Source organism: Cucurbita pepo, chromosome 13, assembly GCF_057944985.1.
Source record: "Cucurbita pepo subsp. pepo isolate OVF chromosome 13, ASM5794498v1, whole genome shotgun sequence".
Lineage (NCBI taxonomy): Eukaryota > Viridiplantae > Streptophyta > Magnoliopsida > Cucurbitales > Cucurbitaceae > Cucurbita > Cucurbita pepo.
The window spans coordinates 11,955,329-11,974,359 of record NC_141810.1 but is presented as its reverse complement, the minus strand read 5'-3'; the positions used below and the strand labels follow the sequence as shown (position 1 = coordinate 11,974,359).

The 19,031-nt window shown below is 33.0% G+C and overlaps 2 protein-coding genes, 1 long non-coding RNA gene and 2 other non-coding genes across 19 annotated transcripts; 2 read left to right on the top strand and 3 right to left on the bottom strand.

Moving 5' to 3' along the window:
* Nucleotides 1-34: 34 nt before the first annotated feature.
* Nucleotides 35-6,977, bottom strand: LOC111808908 (WPP domain-interacting tail-anchored protein 2). Of its 10 annotated transcripts, none has more exons than XR_015411475.1 (8): nucleotides 6,657-6,977; nucleotides 5,860-6,365; nucleotides 4,628-5,760; nucleotides 4,147-4,344; nucleotides 3,961-4,020; nucleotides 2,931-2,970; nucleotides 1,720-1,905; nucleotides 35-571 (listed from the first exon to the last, which is right to left on the bottom strand). XR_015411475.1 is itself a non-coding variant. In XM_023695143.2 (5 exons), the coding sequence occupies exons 2-4, from the start codon at nucleotides 6,344-6,346 to the stop codon at nucleotides 4,195-4,197; spliced, it is 1,770 nt and encodes a 589-aa protein (XP_023550911.2). In that variant the 5' UTR covers nucleotides 6,347-6,365; nucleotides 6,657-6,977; the 3' UTR covers nucleotides 3,628-4,020; nucleotides 4,147-4,194. The 10 variants fall into 10 exon arrangements, 2 of the variants coding, with proteins under 2 accessions (XP_023550911.2, XP_023550912.2); XR_015411476.1 differs by having other exon boundaries at nucleotides 1,746-1,905; XR_015411473.1 differs by having other exon boundaries at nucleotides 35-1,905.
* LOC111809474 (small nucleolar RNA R160) lies at nucleotides 793-871 on the bottom strand. Its single transcript, XR_002817243.1, has one exon. It is a non-coding gene; the product is annotated as a small nucleolar RNA R160 (small nucleolar RNA).
* LOC111809473 (small nucleolar RNA R160) lies at nucleotides 1,054-1,132 on the bottom strand. Its single transcript, XR_002817242.1, has one exon. It is a non-coding gene; the product is annotated as a small nucleolar RNA R160 (small nucleolar RNA).
* A 672-nt stretch (nucleotides 6,978-7,649) lies between the features above and the next one.
* On the top strand, nucleotides 7,650-10,446 carry LOC147789752 (uncharacterized). Of its 5 annotated transcripts, none has more exons than XR_015423326.1 (5): nucleotides 7,650-8,027; nucleotides 8,123-8,181; nucleotides 8,828-8,934; nucleotides 9,064-9,168; nucleotides 9,584-10,446. XR_015423326.1 is itself a non-coding variant. In XM_087129607.1 (5 exons), exons 2-5 carry the CDS (start codon nucleotides 8,166-8,168, stop codon nucleotides 9,625-9,627), a joined length of 267 nt encoding a protein of 88 aa, XP_086985733.1. In that variant the 5' UTR covers nucleotides 7,650-7,950; nucleotides 8,123-8,165; the 3' UTR covers nucleotides 9,628-10,446. The 5 variants fall into 5 exon arrangements, 3 of the variants coding, with proteins under 3 accessions (XP_086985733.1, XP_086985731.1, XP_086985732.1); XM_087129607.1 differs by having other exon boundaries at nucleotides 7,650-7,950; nucleotides 8,833-8,934; XM_087129605.1 differs by having other exon boundaries at nucleotides 8,833-8,934.
* Nucleotides 10,447-11,961: 1,515 nt separating this feature from the next.
* On the top strand, nucleotides 11,962-14,491 carry LOC111808128 (uncharacterized). Of its 2 annotated transcripts, none has more exons than XR_015411436.1 (4): nucleotides 11,962-12,472; nucleotides 13,069-13,156; nucleotides 13,267-13,371; nucleotides 13,921-14,491. It is a non-coding gene; the product is annotated as an uncharacterized LOC111808128 (long non-coding RNA). The 2 variants fall into 2 exon arrangements; XR_015411437.1 differs by having other exon boundaries at nucleotides 13,074-13,156; nucleotides 13,921-14,490.
* The last annotated feature ends 4,540 nt before the right edge of the window (nucleotides 14,492-19,031 follow it).

Below are 19,031 nucleotides of genomic sequence, written 5' to 3'. Positions count from 1 at the left end.
TACCCAGTAAATAATAGACTACTAAAAATCTGGGTGAGAGACAAAACTTGAACCCTTGTATAGGTATGCAATTTAAGAAAGCACAACAATTGAAATAGGTAGTCTATTTCGGTAACTGAAACTTCATCTCTAAATCCTAGAATAATCAATTGGAACATAAAAAGGGAAAAGACTTGAGAGTATTGAGCAAAACTTACATATTCTCTATGGCATCAACTCCACAAGAAACCTCCCTAGACATGAAAATCAACTCGACAAGGATCCTGGAATCGGCAGTTTTACCTGGGGAGTCAGATTGCCTGCCAATTTACGTCAAAATGCAGACGCCTTCTTCACCAGCCAAAATCCCTCAGCTTGAGAAGTCATTTCTTGGTCCAACTTTCAGGGCACTTTTAGCCTTGATTCTCAGCAGCTTGCCCTCTTCATATCCATCATTTCCTATGGTTCTTTTCGGGGCTACTATGTTGATTGGCTTTGCAGTTTGAAGAAAGAAATTCTCAGAGATAAGAAAATAAAATGAGAGTTTCATTATGTCCTCTCCAGTTCTGCCCCAGCCACTTCATGAGGATTACTGAGGCAACAATTAGAACCAAAGGAGAGATATTAATGTCGCACAATGCTCGTATGGCCTGAGATACAAGTTCTCTCCAGACCATGAATTTTAGAGTGCTACCAGGATTGCTAACCTACTCTAAATAATTTGAAAGGCCTCCCCCAATAGATATTCAACTTACCCCATTAAACTAGACACCAAGATTATATCTAATATGATAGAAAACAGCAAAACAGCAAGGCAATCAGCGAACTTTGAAGACCATGATGATATAAGTTCCACATCAGTTTCAGATAACAAAGTTTTCATCATTTCGCCTTGCTTCTCTTACAGCAAATTCATCAATCAATAATAATCATTAAAAAAAAAAAAGCTACTCCAATTATTGAGTACAGTTTCTTGTAGACGCTCAAATCATTCCTGAATCGATTCACTAATCCTTGAAGAATACCAAAATCACATTTTACGCATCAATTCAAATTCAGAAAAGATCAGGCAACAACAATCAGAGAACTTTGAAGACCATGATAATATAAGTTCCACATCAGTTTCAGATAACAAAGTTTTCATCATTTTGCGTTGCTTCTCTTACAGCAAATTTATCAATCAATAATAATCATAAAAATAAAAAAAAAAAGCAACTCAAATTATTGAGTACACCTTCTTGTGGAGGCTCAAATCATACCTGCATCGATTCACTTATCCTTGAAGAATACCAAAAACATATTTTCCAAATCAATTCAAATTCAGTCGAGATGGCAACAAAATGTTGCGTCAAAAGACATCAGGCAACAACAATCAGAGAACTTTGAAGGCATTACATTATATGAGTTACGCACATCATATGTTCACCTCAAAAACGCTTCATCATCTTGAATGGCCATTTTACATTCTTTATACAAAAATCGAGACTGAAATAAGAGAAAAATTCACATTCTGAAGACGAATATATGATTGATTGTTTCTTTGGCCAAACAGGGTTGAGCGGGAGAAAATCTTCCCCAAAACCATAGATGTAAAGGCCAAAAATGAATGTAGCACCACAAGTATACCCTTTTCTCGATTTTCCTTGCAACTAAACTCGGAGAAGCAAGGGGCTGCTTGGTGCATCAGATCAAATCATGCAAGAAAATGAAAGCAAAACAAGAAAAATCAAATTCTTATACCAATTGCTAAGTAACACGTTGCTGACCAGAGAATCGATTTGAAGGAGATGGCTCTCGAGAGAAGCCAATGGCCGAAGCTCCATTTTAGGTTATGCTGATTGTGAACCAACCTATCGGGTTTTATACAAAGTGTTTGCTGGATTAGGGTTTTGTCCCCATTCCTTGCTTCTCCGAGATCTGGGGACCCTACGAAATAAATAGAAATTAAATTCCATTGGGTTACAATTATTTATTCATTTATTTATAATTTATTAAATTCAAAGATTAAAAAGGATAAAATTTACTAGTTAATCATAATTAACTACCGGTTTAAATTCTCATAACCAACCGTCAAAATAAATAAATTTTAACTAAGAAATCAACTAATTTTGATATGTATTATCAATCAAAAGATTAGAGGTTCGAATCTTCTCCTATATTATTTAATAAAAAAAAATTAGTAAATAAATAGTTTTAATTTAATTAAAATACTCACAATTTGTAACTCGATAAATATATATATATATATATATATATATATATATATATATAACATTATTTAGTTAAATTATACCAAATAGACTTCTAAAATTCCTTTTTTTACTTTATAACTTTAAAATGGGTTCCAAATAACATATATTAAATTAATCTTTGAATTTTTTAAAACTAAAACATGGAATTAAGTTATGGAAGATTGAAATAATTTATCTAATTTTGATAGAAATAATTTATATAATTATTTTTACATATAACTTGCTAACACCAATTTATGTGAATGATGTTCTAAATAAAGTCACGTATGTCTTTCAATTTTTACACGTTAATAGTCGAATTGATTTTTTTTTTTAATGAAAAACTCTTTATTATTATTATTATTTTAATAAATTTCGATGTTTAAAAAGTAAAAATAAATATTTTCAAGGTCATTGAAACCTACCTCAATCAAGTGGTATTTTCGGTATAATTTAATCAACATAATTTTAATGTATTTAGAAAAATCATATTTAGGTCCATCAATTTCATTTTAATCCATACTTCAATTGTCCAAATCCAAGATCTAATTTATGGAAATTGGTTAAATAATAATAACATTTAAATAAATTAATAACATGGATAATGATGATGAAAAGAAAAACAATTACTAAATTTAGATAATTAAAAATGCATAGACTAAAATAGAATAAATCCAACCTACTAAATTTTTCTTCTGTTTTTTAGATTAATTATAATACCTTCACCGAATTTGTGTCGATTTATCTGGATAATGGCAGCCTTAGATCAAAAAAATGGGAAACAAGAGATGGAATAATGTTAGTCCAAATAAATAAATAAATAAATAAAATAAAATAAAATTGACCCGATTGATTGCATAAAGCCCGCGGTAGCAACAGACCCGAGGAAAGTATACAGAAAAGACAGTTCTTTCTATTCTATTAGTATTAGATTAGTATTAGTTAATGATCTCGGCTCAATAAGTCCTTTCTTCCTTAATGAACTGTTGGCACTAGTCCTCCATTTTGTCTCTGTGTGGACGAGAGTATTGCAAAAATGATTGAAATGCATCTCTAAAAATGATTGAAATGCATCTCTAATACGCCATACAGAATCAAATCTAATCCTACTTGAAACTTCCTAAACAATTATTCGTAAAACACGTTCATTTCATTTTATTTTTTTAATGCATAGTTTTACGTTCAAATCGATAACTATAGACCTAGGTTACAAACAAACAAACAAACAAACAAACAAAAAAAAAAAAAAAAAAAAAAAAAAAAAAAAAAAAAAAAAGAGAAAGTCAGCTCAAATGACAACACTTTACTATGGAGACCAATTAAAAATCAAATTCCAACGTGATCAGGTCGAAACTAAATATCTATATATCTATATATCTCTATAATATATATATATATATATATATATATATACACATGCCCAAATACAATAATTTATATTCACCTTTGAGCAATGAAGACAAATCCCACACAACCTCACCATAAGTTCAAAGAAACCACCACAACCTAAAAACAAATGTATTTGACAACAATAATGGAGTACATGGGGTGCAATGTGCAGTTACCTTAGGCTCTCTCCCAACTTTTTTTTTTTCTTTTGGATCCAAAGGCCATGAAAATCTCAACCACAAGAAACCAGAGAATGGGGAACACTCTGGCTAGAAGGATACAATGATGCTGAAATAAGTAATGATAAAAGTGACAAAATAATAATAATAATACACACGAAATTCTCAGCATTTTAACTTACGGATACAGAAGAAGTACCTTCAGCCCAGCACTTGGGCGTGGCTTCAGGTCCTTTAGTAATCTGATACCAAGAAAAATAAAAGGTTGTGAAGTTAGAAGCTTAGTGTTGAGCAGAGTGTTGGCTGTTGTGTATAATCATCAAGAAATTTGATTAGCTCAATTCAACGCGATTTACAAGAACGAGTACCTGCCTCTTGACCTTTCTGCAAAGACTCCATACAAGATTCCTTAGACATCATTGAGCCAGTATATTTACATCTTTCATCGGAGCTGACCGTTGCTCCTCGTCGTAGTCTCCTCTGTCACGTGTTACTACAGATGCGCCATTTTTTACATTTTTCAATCTCTCTATTAAAGCTTTGTTATCATTTGTCAAGAGGGATAGCTGCAGAAGCAAATTTGGGAATTATTCATCTATTAGAGTATGAATATATACGTATCTACATATGAAAAACAGAAGGCTTTTTAAAAAATGGGCAAAAAAATTCTAACCAAAACTGATGTACTTGAGCTAATTTTATCTGTTCATCAGGACCAAGCTTTAATATCATGATAAATCAAAACTTGCTTCCAATTATTTGAAGTTACTCAAATGCATGAGATTGAAAAATCCAAATAGGTGTAGCTAGCCAAATTTATAATGATCTGACGATTTTGAAAAATAATACCTGACTCTGAATGCGATCCCTTTCGACAGCTAGTTGGAGCACCATGTCCATGATAAACTTGGTACTCAAGTTAATTTCATTTGCATTCGTAAATTTTGCACTCCTGGCTTGATCCAACGCTTTCTCCAAGAACTCGATTCGAGCCTTGAGGGAAGCAAGTTCTTTATTGAGTTCAAAGTTGGTTTCAGACAAGATAATGCAATGCTCCTCTGCACTATCAGTCTTACTTTCAGCTTTGGAAACTTTGGATTTAAGTTCTTCAATTAGAGTTTCCATGTCCCATATTGCAGAATATAACATGTTTTGTTGCTCCTGATTTGCTTCTGATGATGATTTTGCATGCTGCAATTGAATCTCTAGTTCCCTCAACTGTTTTTCAAGTGAACCAACCTTTTTCTCTTTGTTGCTTACACTATCTTTAAGAAAACTTACTTCTTCAGTAAGTTCTAAGTTCGTCTCTTGCAGCTGTGTGAGCTTGGCTTCAACATTCTCTGCTCTATTTTCTGATATGCAGATGCTCTCTTTCAGTGACTCAATAAGATTTTCCATTTCAATAAGCTGATCTTGACTTGCTTCATTCGAGTCATATGCACTTTTCAGATCAAGCTTAGATTCTTTAACCTGATCCTCAAGAGACTTCACTTCTTCCCTCAATTTATCTAGTTCAGCATTCTTGGCAATTAGATCAGCGTTCCTTTTCTCGAGCTTCTGTATCGACACTTCTTTTGCTTTAAGCTGCTCCATCCAATCTTGAAATTTAGCTTTGATCTCGTTTTCGCGTTGAAATGAACCATGTAGATTGAATTGGACGAGCTGGAGGCGGCCAACTAATTCCTTTGAAATCCCCATGAGAATCTCAACACTATTATCGGCCTCTAGAAACCTACCCCAAACGACTTCTGCAGCCTCTTCCATTCTCAAAGTAACCTGTTCGGTATAGTGTAGCTTCAATCTAAGCTCTTCTTCCCGTTGCTTTGATTCTGACAACTTCTTCTCGAGATCTAGCTCCCTTGCAAGTGATTTTTCTAGCATCCTTAGAATATGTCTTTGTTGTTCAGTTATTGGATTTGATTTCCCATTAATGTTGAGAACTTGATCATTTTGGGACGACATCACAGGATCCTCCAATCTCCCTGTCACAAAGGAAGAGTAATCAGAATTGCAAAATAGTTAGTTCTACATTGTCTAATGTCACTAATAACTCAATCAAAAGAAAAAAAAAAAACACGAACAATTTCCACTGCTTAAAACCATTCTCTGCAATTTGGTTAACTGCATCTTCACTTCTAAAATCTGCTGTCGGGATTGAATGATCGATCTTTCAGAATCATTCAATTTCTCTTCTACTGCATTGAAAACTTCACTTGATTGTGTACAAGAAGATATCATTCCACGGGAATGAACTATTTCCGCTTCGAGTGAATCCATGTTACTGTCCAGCTCTCTTACCTCAGAGTCCAAAAAGCCAGACAAGAAATCAAATGCCAACACCTTCTCAAACAAATCATCTGGGATAGAATCATTCTCCAGATCCGCTCCCTCAAAATCATTCTCCTGAGCCATTAGACACATTAAAAGCACATGAAGATTCGTCAACTTCTCCGAGGAATACGCCAAGTTCAATTCCAGTTTGGTCAAAGTTTTCATAGTACTCTCCAGTTCTTGCATTTCAAGTCCTTGAGATTCTTGATTGCAAGTATTCTCATCCATCATCCCCATAGCTCAATCTTACTAAAACCTGGTAAATTGGAAAGCATCACAAATAGTACTATAACCATAAGTTTCTTACACTTATTTAGCCATTTTAAGACCTGTAATTCCAGAAACGATTCGAAAACACGAAAGTCATAGCAAGCAAGACCGAAAACCTAATTGAGGAACAAAATCTCATGCAATCAACCAAATAGCTTAAGAGAATCAATCCAGTGGAAACAAAAGGAGCACTGCATTGAGAACAAAATCCAGCAGATACAAAATTACGCCCAAATCGACTGAGAAACCAAAATTTTCGGGAGAAAAAGCAACATACCTTGAAGAACAAGCCGGATTCGTCAGTCTGATAGACAAAAAGAACGAAGATCTCTCAGCAGAACTTAACCACCATCGGTTTCCATTTCAGCCGTCAGAATCAACCATTGGCGAGTCAAAATCACTAACGTGAACCGCGAGAGTATACATCAGCATTCAGCCAGGCTCAAAGGAACCGATCAAGGATGCATCGTTGATTCTGGCCTCGATTGGCGCACGATAGCTTGATTTACTATTGATAAGTGAATGATTGCGAGCCATAAAGATGAACACGTGAAGCCAAAGCTCCAAAGGCTGAGTTACTTTTTTGTGGCCTTTGTGAAAATACAACTGCAGATCAACAAGTCTGACATTGAAGTTAATCAAAATTGGGATTTGAATAATATTTAAATATTTAAGGGTAAATTCGTAAGAAAAAAAAAATACCAACAAAGATTAACTCGAGTTTAGTTGTTTAAATTTAAGGTCCATTCAAACATAACTCTCTCAGACCTGTGATTAGAGGTTTAAATGCTCGATTCAAGTTATCAGTTTAGTCATTTAGATTTAGGGTCAACCCGAACATAACTCAACAAGATAAAATACTCTTGGACAGAAGATTAGAGATTTAAATGCTCGATTCAATTTATAAGTTTAGTGGTTCAGATTTAGGGTCAACCCGAACATAACTCAACTAAATAAAATATATACTCTCAGACAAGATATCAGAGATTTAAGTGCTCGATTTAATTTAAAGTCTAGTCATTCAAATTTACAATTTACAGTTTAGTCCTTCAAATTTGGTTTACCCTACCATTTTATATATGTATATATATATATATACATATATATTTATTCTATTTATGTTTAATTTTATAATTATTTATTCGGCCACTACTCTTAAAAAAATATTATTTTAAAAAGTAAAAATTTTAAATTGTATATTAAAATTAAGTGGTGAATTGAAATTTTTTATAATGGAAATAATTGGTTGAAGTGAGGCCCAATCAGATAACACGCTTATTATTATAGATAATCATTGGAGGCAAATGGGTAGTTTGGTCAGTCACTCCTTTGGCTTCTTCTCCTTCAAGCTTCCAGCAATTTTGATCAGAGCATCGATCCTTCCGGCAACACCTGCACGTGACGACAACTTCCACCGGCGTCTTCTTCAATAGCTGCATTCATGACTTGCTACCCCTGCAATGGCTGGTGACCCGTTCTGCAGGCGCCACTCGCCGGAGCGGACTCAAGTCTGAACATCCTCACGATTCCGGCGATTTTCAACGGTTATTTCTCTCTTTCGTTGATTTTCGGTAATGATCTATGCTCAATGGACCTTTGATTTACATTTCCCTCTCCCTAACGACTTCGAATCTACGGGTCTTTTTCGGTAAGATTTAATGAGTAAGAACGCTCTAAACTCCTTTCGAACTCTTTCAAGTGTTGTGGCTTAGATTCTAACCTTTAGAACTTTTATATTTGTAGTATTGGATGGATAACGGACTCATTTGAACACTTTTCAGCAAGGATGGTTGTCCGTTTTGGTAAGTTTTAATGAGGAAAGTTTGGTTTATGCTCTTTTGAACTCTTTTTAAGTGTTGTAAAGTAGTTTGTAACTCTTGGGAATTCTCTGTTGTAGTTTTGAACGGATTCAAATTGTTCTAATAGGGAGTTAAGGCTGTTTTAGGTATAAACATCTCCTTCGAGTATAATTGTAGCCGGATTAAGGTTTTACAAGTAAATTTGACTCTTCTAGGAGAACTTTAGTTACGTGAAATTCTACTGGTAGTGATATAAATCATATAAGATCAATTTTAAGGAAGATGTGAAGAAGATGTTGTTCAAATTATCACAAGATGTTGTCATTCATGCCATGTTAAAGAAGAATCAAGCTCCATTTATTCTTAGATAGTTACAAAATTTGGGTGGATGATAATCTAGAGTTATGGTGCTCTTTTAATGTATTTTAAAGTTTTTATTGGCTTGAAGACTGAATTTACAAAGTTGTTAATTATGGTCATAAAGTATACAAATTGGCTAATTATGGTCATAAAGTATGAACATTACAACTTTTGGAATGACTCCTGGAAGATTGGTTTTCATTTTGAGGCTATATAAAACCATGTATGTTATCTATGTATGGAGACTTAGAAAATGTAGTAAAAAGAGCATTTGTGCAATTCTATGTAGTTTAGATTGCATGTTTAGAATCATTCAAGCTCGACACGATCAATCTTGTTGTGGAGGGATTCAAATTTCAAACAATGGTTCTTGTCTTCAGATATTTGATCAACAAGGTAATCCAAATTTAAGTGTGTGATCCAAATTTTACTTTCACTTAGAGTGATTTCTTATCATTAGGGCTAAATGTTCTTACCTTCCTTTTAGCCGAGAGCTAAGTTTCTTTGCAATTCTATGCAATTTAGGTGGCATGTTTAGAATCATTCAAGCTTTTGACATGATTGATGTTGATTGTGGAGTGATTCGAATATCAAACAAGTGTTGTTGCCGTGAGATATTTGATCAACGAGGTAATCATAATTTTACTTTCCCTTAGAGGGATTCCTTATCAATAAGACTAAGTGTTCATACCTTTCCTTTATCCGAAGGCTAAGTTTATTTGCAATTCTATGTAGTTTAGGTTGCATGTTTAGAATCATTCAAGCTCGACATGATCAATCTTGCTTGTGGAGTGATTCTAATCTCCAACAAATATTTTTATCTTGAGATATTCAATCTAAACTTAAAAGAAGACATGTCTAATAAATTTCTAAATTATAACAAACGAACGTATGAAGAGCCACTCCAAAAAAATGAGTACATGAGTATATGCCCATTGTGATTGAGCTTGTTTAGGCTAAAAATGTAAAAACTGGTGAAGAGCCACTTCAGCTATATGTGTTTCCTGAACCTATCTTTGTTGATGCTGTCATCTTTATTTCGTAGATCTAATGACTCCTTACTACACAAACTGCCAGAGCCTTTCTTAACGAACAAGCTCAAGAACCCATGATCTGTGGCATCCAGTTTGGGGCCGGATGAGTATCAGAGACTGCTACAGAACAAAAACCCAGGTTTTGTGAAGTTCACTTGAATGATAGAATGAAGGCCATCAAGGCGAAGCCGCATGCCAGCCAAGGAATCCAACTGAAATTCTGATGCTTTAGAAGAAGACTAGCCATGATGCACGCACCAACAGCAGCTAGCATAGCACTGATCTTGCCGAACGAAAGCGCGATTCTTGGGAAGGCAGTTTGAAGAAAAAGCGCAGCAAGTGAAAGTACCAAGCTAATCAACATAGCCGCTGCAAAGAGATTTATCAAAAGTGGAGGAAATGAGGTGGGTGTGCTGATGAACAGAGCCAGCACTGCCTGGAAGGTAAGCCCAAAAACTATCTTCCCAAGATTATTGCGAGCCTGAGGCTCCCTGGGTAAGCCATCTGAGGCTCCCTGGATAGAAGAGAATTGATTCATGTCGATGGAAACATGCTGTGGAGTTGATCCCATTGTGAAAAGAGAAAGGAAATCTCTCAATATCAAAAATGGGTTATGATGACGACTTTGAGCCTTTTATATAGTGTGGAAATTTTGCACAAATTGTATTAGGGGCAAATTGTATTAGGGGTTGATGAGTTGGCCAGTCCAAGTTCACTTGCCCAAGCTTACTCTTGGTCAGCACCACCACTTGCAACTTGAAAGGAAAAAGAAAAGAAAAATGCCAAATTAAAATTTTAATTTAGTGGTTTTGAGATTAAAAGTTTAGGGTTATTTTACATTTTTAATAATGAAAATTATTAGGTTTTTTTTTTTTATCCTCTTCTTCTTTATCAATTAGTTATGAAACGGAGCTATAGAATGATTTTTTTTTTTTTAATCTAAATTGAACGTCCGTTCGATTGATTAAGATTTTTTTATCAAAAAATCAAAAGTGTGGATTCCAACCATTTTTATATATTGTGATATTCTATGGTTGGGGAAGAGAACGAAACACCCTTTACCACCTAATAGATGCATTTTAAAGTGTTGAGGGGAAGTTAGCCCTAGAACAATATCTGCTAGCGGTGGGCTTGTACTTTGACCATTACATATATTATTTAACTTTAAAAAAATTGACGAAAAAAAGTCCTATAGTTCGAATATCATCCAAACTCACTCTGAAATGAAATTAGTCTGTGCATTTTTGACCTCGAGGTCACTTATTGAGTATTTTTAAATAATCATCCGATTATCAATAATTTATCCAAGTTTTAAAAGTATTCACACATGAATTAGATTAAAATGTCATGATATACTCGTAATCACAGTCGTATATTTGAATGTAAAAGAAAAATTATTACACTTTAATAGACATAAAACATACGGTCTCGACCCAGATCGAATCTTTTAAACCCAGATCGAATCTTTTAATCCCAATTCATCATAGGTATCATAACTTTACGGTGGAGTAGGAATGTTCTAGAATTTAGAGAGAGAAATTTAATTGATTATGAAAGTTGTATAAAAATCAAAGTCAAGACCTTTCTTATACTATAAAGGAATTATTTGACCGAGACATTCCTAATTATTTTTCAAGCGTATGTCGACTTAATATATTTTTCTAAATTAATAAAAATATATCTAAACATTATGATTTATCTATAAAAAACTATTTTCAAAATAATTTTAAAAAGTTTAAAAGAATATTATTATCGTTTAACTTTAAATTTTAAAAAGTTTCATTAATATCTTTCATATTTTTTAAAAAATTTCAAAATATCTATAATATTATAAAATACGAATAAAAAAGTTTAGCTAAATACTAAGGTATAAGTTCAGTTATTTAAATTTAGAGTCAATTCGAACATAACTCAACGGTATAAAATGTATACTCTAGTACAAGAGATTAGATGTTTAAATGGTCAATTCAAGTTAAAAGTTTAGACGTTCAGATTTAAGGTCAACATGAGCATAACTCAACTGTGTCTCTTTTATCGTTTTCATTTTTTCTGAGTTTGGTCAGACAAGCTTTTTGAATTTTGTGGTTTATGTATTGAGTTGGATGCCAAAAATATTCCGGGTTTATTTTTTTAATCTAAAATATAAATCGTGTCAAATATAATAAACATAATTCTTACTATTGAAATTGAATCCATTTGAATTTTACGAATTACCAAAATTTATTGTTAATTTTATTTAATTTTATAATTATTTTTTATTATTTATTCTCCACTACTCTTTAAAAAAAATATTATTTTAAAAAGTAAAAATTTTAAATTGTATATTAAAATTAAGTGGTGAATTAAAAAATTTTATAATGGAAATAATTGGTTGAACTCAGACCAACGAAATAGCACGCTTAAACGGTAGTTTGTTCAGTCACTCCTTTGGCTTCTTCTCCTTCAAGCTTCCACCAATTTTGATCAGAGCATCGATCCTTCCGGCGACACCTGCACGTGACGACAACTTCCACCGGCGTCTTCTTCAATAGCTGTATTGATGACTTGCTACCCCTGCAATGGCTGGTGACCCGTTCTGCAGGCGCCACTCGCCGGAGCGGACTCAAGTCTGAACATCCTCACGATTCCGGCGATTTTGAACGGTTATTTCTCTCTTTCGTTGATTTTCGGTAATGGTCTATGCTCAATGGACCTTTGATTTACATTTCCCCCTCCCTAACGACTTCGAATCTACGGGTCTTTTTCGGTAAGATTTAGTGAGTAAGAACGCTCTAAACTCCTTTCGAACTCTTCCAAGTGTTGTGGCTTAGATTCTAACCCTTAGAACTTTTATATTTGTAGTATTGGATGGATAACGGACTCATTTGAACACTTTTCAGAAAGGATTGTTGTCCGTTTTGGTAAGTTTTAATGAGGAAAGTTTTGTTTATGCTCTTTTGAACTCTTTTCAAGTGTTGTAAAGTAGTTTGTAACTCTTGGGAATTCTCTGTTGTAGTTTTGAACGGATTCAAATTGTTCTAATAGGGATTTAAGGCTGTTTTGGGGTATAAACATCTTCCTCTAGAATAATGGTAGATCGATTAAGGTTTTTCAAGTAAATTTGACTGCTCTGGGACTTTAGGTACCATGAAATTCTATGAATTACGTTAAGAAAACTTGAGAAGAAAATGTTGTTCAAGTTATCATAAGATATTGTCATTCATAAAGCTCCATTTATTCTTAGATGATTACAAATTTTGGGTGGATATTAATCTAGAGTTATAGTGCTTTTTTGATGTATTTTAAGGTTTTTATTGGCGTGAATTTACAAAATTGTTAATTATGGTCCTAAAGTATACAAATTGGCTAATTATGGTCCTAAAGTATGAACGTTACAACTTTTGGAATGACTCATGGAAGATTGGTTTTCATTTTGAGACTATAAAACCATGTATGTTATCTATGTATGGAGATTTAGAAAATGCAGTAAAAAGAGCATTTGTGCAATTCTATGTAGTTTAGATTGCATGTTTAGAATCATTCAAGCTCGATGATCAATCTTGTTGTGGAGGGATTCAAATCTCAAGAGATATTTGATCAACAAGGTAATCCAAATTTTACTCTCACTTGGAGTGATTCCTTATCATTAGGGCCAAATGTTCTTACCTTCCTTTTAGCCCAGAGTTAAGTTTCTTTGCAATTCTATGCAATTTAGGTGGCATGTTTAGAATCATTCAAGCTTTTGACACGATCGATGTTGATTGTGGAGTGATTCGAATATCAAACAAGTGTTGTTGCCGTGAGATATTTGATCAATGAGGTAATCATAATTTTACTTTCCCTTCGAGTGATTCTTTATCATTACGCCTAAGTGTTCTTCTTACCTTTCATTTAGCCAAGGGCTAAGTTTTTTTTTGGCAATTATACGTAGTTTGCAGGTTTAGAATCATTCAAACTCGACATGATTAAAATCTTGTTTGTAGAGTGATTTGAATCTCAAACAAGTGTTCTTGTCTTGAGATATTTGATTAACGAGGTAATCAGAATTTTACTTTCACTCAGAGGGATTCCTTATCAATAAGACTAAGTGTTCTTACCTTTCTTTTATCCGAAGGCTACGTTTCTTTGCAATTCCATGTAATTTAGGTTGCATGTTTAGAATCATTGAAGCTCGACATGATCAATCTTGCTTCTTGTGGAGTGATTCAAATCTCCAACAAATGTTTTTATCTTGAGATATTCCATCTAAATTTAAGAAGACAGGTCTAATAAATCTCTAAATTATAACAAACGAACGTATGAAGAGCCACTTCAGTTATATGTGTTTCCTGAACCTATCTTTGTTGATGCTGTCATCTTTATTTCGTAGATCTAATGACTCCTTACTACACAACTGCCAGAGGCTGTGTTAACAAACAAAGAGATGGCTGCGGCTGCTACACAAGAAACACCCAGGTTTTGTGAAGTTCACTTGAATGATAGAAGGAAGGCCATCAAGGCGAAGCCGCATGCCAGCCAAGGAATCCAACTGAAATTCTGATGCTTTAGAAGAAGAAGACTAGCCATGATGCACGCACCAACAGCAGCTAGCATAGCACCGATCTTGCCGAACGAAAGCGCGATTCTTGGGAAGGCAGTTTGAAGAAAAAGCGCAGCAAGTGAAAGTGCCAAGCTAATCAACATAGCCGCTGCAAAGAGACTTATCAAAAATGGAGGAAATGAGGTGGGTCTGCTGATGAACATAGCCAGCACTGCCTGGAAAGTAAGCCCAAAAACTATCATCAAAATGATGAATGGATTCGGATTTTTTTTTTCATTTACCACTATTTTTTAATCTAAATTTATTCGGATTTTGATGAAAAACATGGATTGGATTACTCTTATTATTATTTAATTTTAACAAAATTGATGAATGGATCGGTAGAGAAGCACTATCATCCAAATTCACTCTGAAATAAAGTTAGAGATCGAGGTAAAGATATGAGTTTAGGTCGTATGTATTTTAGATCTTGAGGTCATTTATGAGTATTTTTAAATAATCATCCTACCCTCATTAATTTTTTTAGATAAAAAAAATTGATGCAACAGTTATTTTTTATCTAATAAATTTTTTAATTTTTTAATTATTATAACAATGATATTGATTTATTAGGCATTTTTTAAAATTTATTAAAAAAAGCTTAGAGAGATTAAAAAAAATCAATTTTAGTATAGTTTACTCATAAATTTTTTTAAAAATTTAAATACATTTTTTAGGTACAAAAATAAATGTTAAAAAAATTAGTTGTCGGAAGGACGTTAGGATAAGAGAGAGAGAAACGGAAGCAGAACGTCGAGTTTTCGGGTGTTCGGGTCGGACCCAACGTGCAGTAGCCCACGCCGCAATCCCAGCCCAACGTCTCTGCGACTCGAGAGCCCAAAACCAAGTCCAGCCTACAACTGAGGCCCATGGTCTAGCCTGCTAACCCACGACCCAAGCTCACCTGCGGCCCAGCCCGTGAATCGAAGCCCAAAATCCGGCCTGCAGACGTGACCCGAACCAGATTTCAACCTGCGCCCCGACTCGACGCCACCTGCACGACGTGTCGCGCTCTTCGGTCCGGATCGGCTTAAACGGCTCGCGCCTTCCACCTACGGCTCCTCGACTTCTCCAATTTTGGCCTGGTTTCCACTGTTTCGATCTGCTCGGACTCGTTTTCGACCCCGATTAAGGTAATTGAGGTCATTTTGGGGTTTGTTTCACATTTATTAATTAATTATTAATTGAATTGTGAAATACTAACGAAAGATAACGAACGGTATGATAGAAAACAAACTCGACGACCTTTGGAGTAGCTCTTTAGGAATGAGAGGTTACGTTTAGCATAATTAGGGAGAACTTCGAATAAGACCAACCAAGTAAGTGACCTTACTATAGGATGGACTAGAAATTGAATGCGTTACAATTTATGATGTATGAGTTGTATCGTAGGATTCTGTGTACTAGCATATGATGATGCATGAGTATATGAAAATGTATGCGTTTATGATGATGTATGAGTATATAATGATGTATGAGTATATGATGCTTGATGATGTGCGTAATATATATATTTTGACGAATGACGTACTTGATATGCTTGATGCGCTTTATATGAGTATATATTGATGTATGAGTATATGTGAGTATAATGATTACATGACGTTTGTCTTAATATGTTTATATTTTTCATATTAAGCGTGCTATATGATGATGAGTGTCATATTACATCATATCAATAGACCGACATAGAACACAAGTCTAAGAGCATGAAAATGATATTAATATAAATATCTAGCGAACATGTATTACTTAACGTAACAAAGAGATGAGACTAGAAGGTTGTGTCAAAAGAGATGATAAGATAGAAATTAGAGGGACCTCATGATGAGTGCGGACGAGCACATTATGATGATAAGGGTGTTCATTGGGAGCATGACACCAAGGGGTTCCACTGACCTTCAAACGTGGCTACATATTAGCTTTACCAAAGAGGATCTAGGGGGTGTGCGAGCCCCCTGGAGATTCATACTCGCATGTGTGTAGGGAAGTACTCCACATTCATATAAGTCCGAGATTGGAGGCCATCCCTATAGAACAGAGATAAGTCTCAAGAGCATGTGTTTGCATTTGCATGACCCCCTATAATGGGGCCACCTATTCTTCAAAATACTCACATTGTGTGCCACATCATTTTTCAGGTAAAGGCAATGTGCACATATACGGAGGACGGTGACATCGTGAGCAAAGACTCTAACATGTGCATAGGGTAGACTCATGTTTAAATTCCCAGTCTTAAATTAGAATATGTTGTTTTACATTTCATTAATTTTAAACTATTTTGTATTTATTTTTATTTTCTCTAAATTTCAGTATTTAATATTTAAACACGTAAGGCTATGACTGTATTTTGCAAATAATAATAATAATAATAATAATAATAATTTACCTTCGACATTTATACCAGAGATGAAGTTTTCTTTCAAGAGTTATATTCCGTATAAGTTAATAGCGACTCTGAGTATGTAGAAATTTAAGAACATCACAAATAATTTCTTCCATATATTACTAGTATACTAAAAAATCCGATGTGAACAAAATATATCCAAACTCGGGTTTTTTTGCCCGTTCTCCCTTATTTTACCGACCCCATCTCCTCCCTCGTGTCATGTTACCATACATTTTTATGTCGAGTCGTCGTCTGATAGTTCAATTAGTACGTCGTGTTATTATTTTTAAAAGGTGAATGTCGATATTAAGATAAAAATGTGGAATAAAATAGTAAGAAATTAGGAAGTAAAATAAATAAAAAATGGGGTTGAAAGAATCAATGTTGTAGATCCGTATGAATTTTAAATTAATGTTCCGCTGATTAGGGTATTCTGACAAATCTTAGATTTAATTAATTTTTTTCTCCATTAATTATACTTTTAAATTAAACAAATAAATAAATATTACTAAATTAATTATTTTTTAATTGAGCTGCATTAACTCATATTTGACAAACATGACATGGTTTCTCACCTATTTATAATTAATAAATGTGAGTAGTTTATGGGTTATTATTATTTTTTTTTTTTATAAAAAAATAAAAGTCCTTTTTAAATATTGAAAAACAATAAATTATTGATTTAATTGGAATTTAATTCAATTATTAGGAGTGCACATGGATTAGGTTGGGTTGGGTTGGTGATTCGAGTAATCCAGATAAGGTTTACAGCCCAATCTAATCCTCTATTTTCGAGGTCGGGTTGTTTTTTTCTTTTTAACTAATTCTTTTTTACTCATTTACGATACATGTTATATTAATAACAGAAAGTTTCATAAAATTTAAATATCAAATATTTAAAAGTCAAAATGTGTCACTAATATCAGTTATAAATGTCAAATATTCTTAATTTTTTAAAAAATAGGTTGATCGAACCTAGAAAAATACTCATCCCGTAAATTGAACCAAATTATTAATGTTTAAAAAATTGAATTGATAGAGTTATGTGGAATATTGGTTGAAAAATGATTAACCATACGACAATACTCTTTATAAATAAAATAAAAGAAGTTTATTTATAATTACTTTAAAAAAAATAAAGAATTAAAAGGGTTTTTTTTAAGTTATTTTAATTTTATTATATATATATATATATATACACGTATTTATTAAAATAGGGTCTTACATCTCCACTCCATTTTAACGTTTATATTTAAAAAAAGTTGTTATTATAATCACACTACGTTTTAAAAAATTCATTAATACACTTAATTTTCATTAAAAAAAAAAAAAAAAAAAAAAAAAAAAAAAGAAAACTTCAAAAATACATTAATTTTTTTTTTTCACTTTAACTTTTTAAAATTTTAAAAATAATTTTAATTTAAAAAAAAATTCAAAAATACATTAAACGTGTGTAAATAATTTATGAAAGGTTATACTTGGCCATAATAATTTTCTAGATTTTTTTTTTTAATAAAGGTAAAAAATTTATAGATATTTTTTTTAAAAATAATACTAATATAAATGTAAATTTTAAACTCTTTTAAAAAGTTCAAAGCTATGAATATTTTTAAACTCAATTTAACTTTCTAGGATGTTTTTGAAATACTATTAAATGTTCGTGTATTTTTTAAATAAAATACTAATGGTTTTGATTAAATGATAAGAGTATCTTTTATATTTTTTTAAAAAAAATTATAGATATTATTAAAACCCTAAAAAATTTAAAGGATTTTTTTAAACCAATTATAAAATTTATAAGTATTTTTATTAATTTAAATAAAAAAAAAAAACAAAGAGGATAAAATGGAAAGATTTATATTGATGTTCTAATAATTGAGAAAGTAATGAAACAAATGAAATAACTAAAGAATGGCCTGCTTCCAACAAATTGTAGCTCTTGAATGGTCTCTTCACTCTGTTAAGAACACAGTTAAATTCATCAATGCAGTTAGATGAACGCTAGTTGATTTGATTTGATAATCCACATCCGATATTGGTTGAGAAGGAAAACGAAACATCTTTTATAAGGGTGGGAAAACATTTTCCTTTTAAACCCTTGAAGAAAATCTCAAATGAAAGACAACATTTGCTAGCGGTGAGCTTGGATCGCTCCACCTATATGATTATGGTTGATCGTACAAGAAAAAAAAAAGAAAAAAAGAAATTAGAGTGTGAAAAGGAGTTAAGATTTTGCATTGGGTTCTTGACCAAACAAACCCCCTCCCGGCTCCCTCCATTAAAGATCTTACACAGCTCTTCTTTCAAGAACCCATTAATTAAAGAAATAGGAAGAAATCCCAAATGAGAGTTGGCAATGTCAGTTGCTAGCTCAACACACAGGAATAATTATAAGCTTAAACTAATGCCAGATTAATTAAACTAATTAATCAAGTATTAAAGTTGATCATAAAGAATTATGAATGAAGTAAAAGCTTTGTTAGAGAAGGGTTTGCTTTGCCTCCTTTTGCCT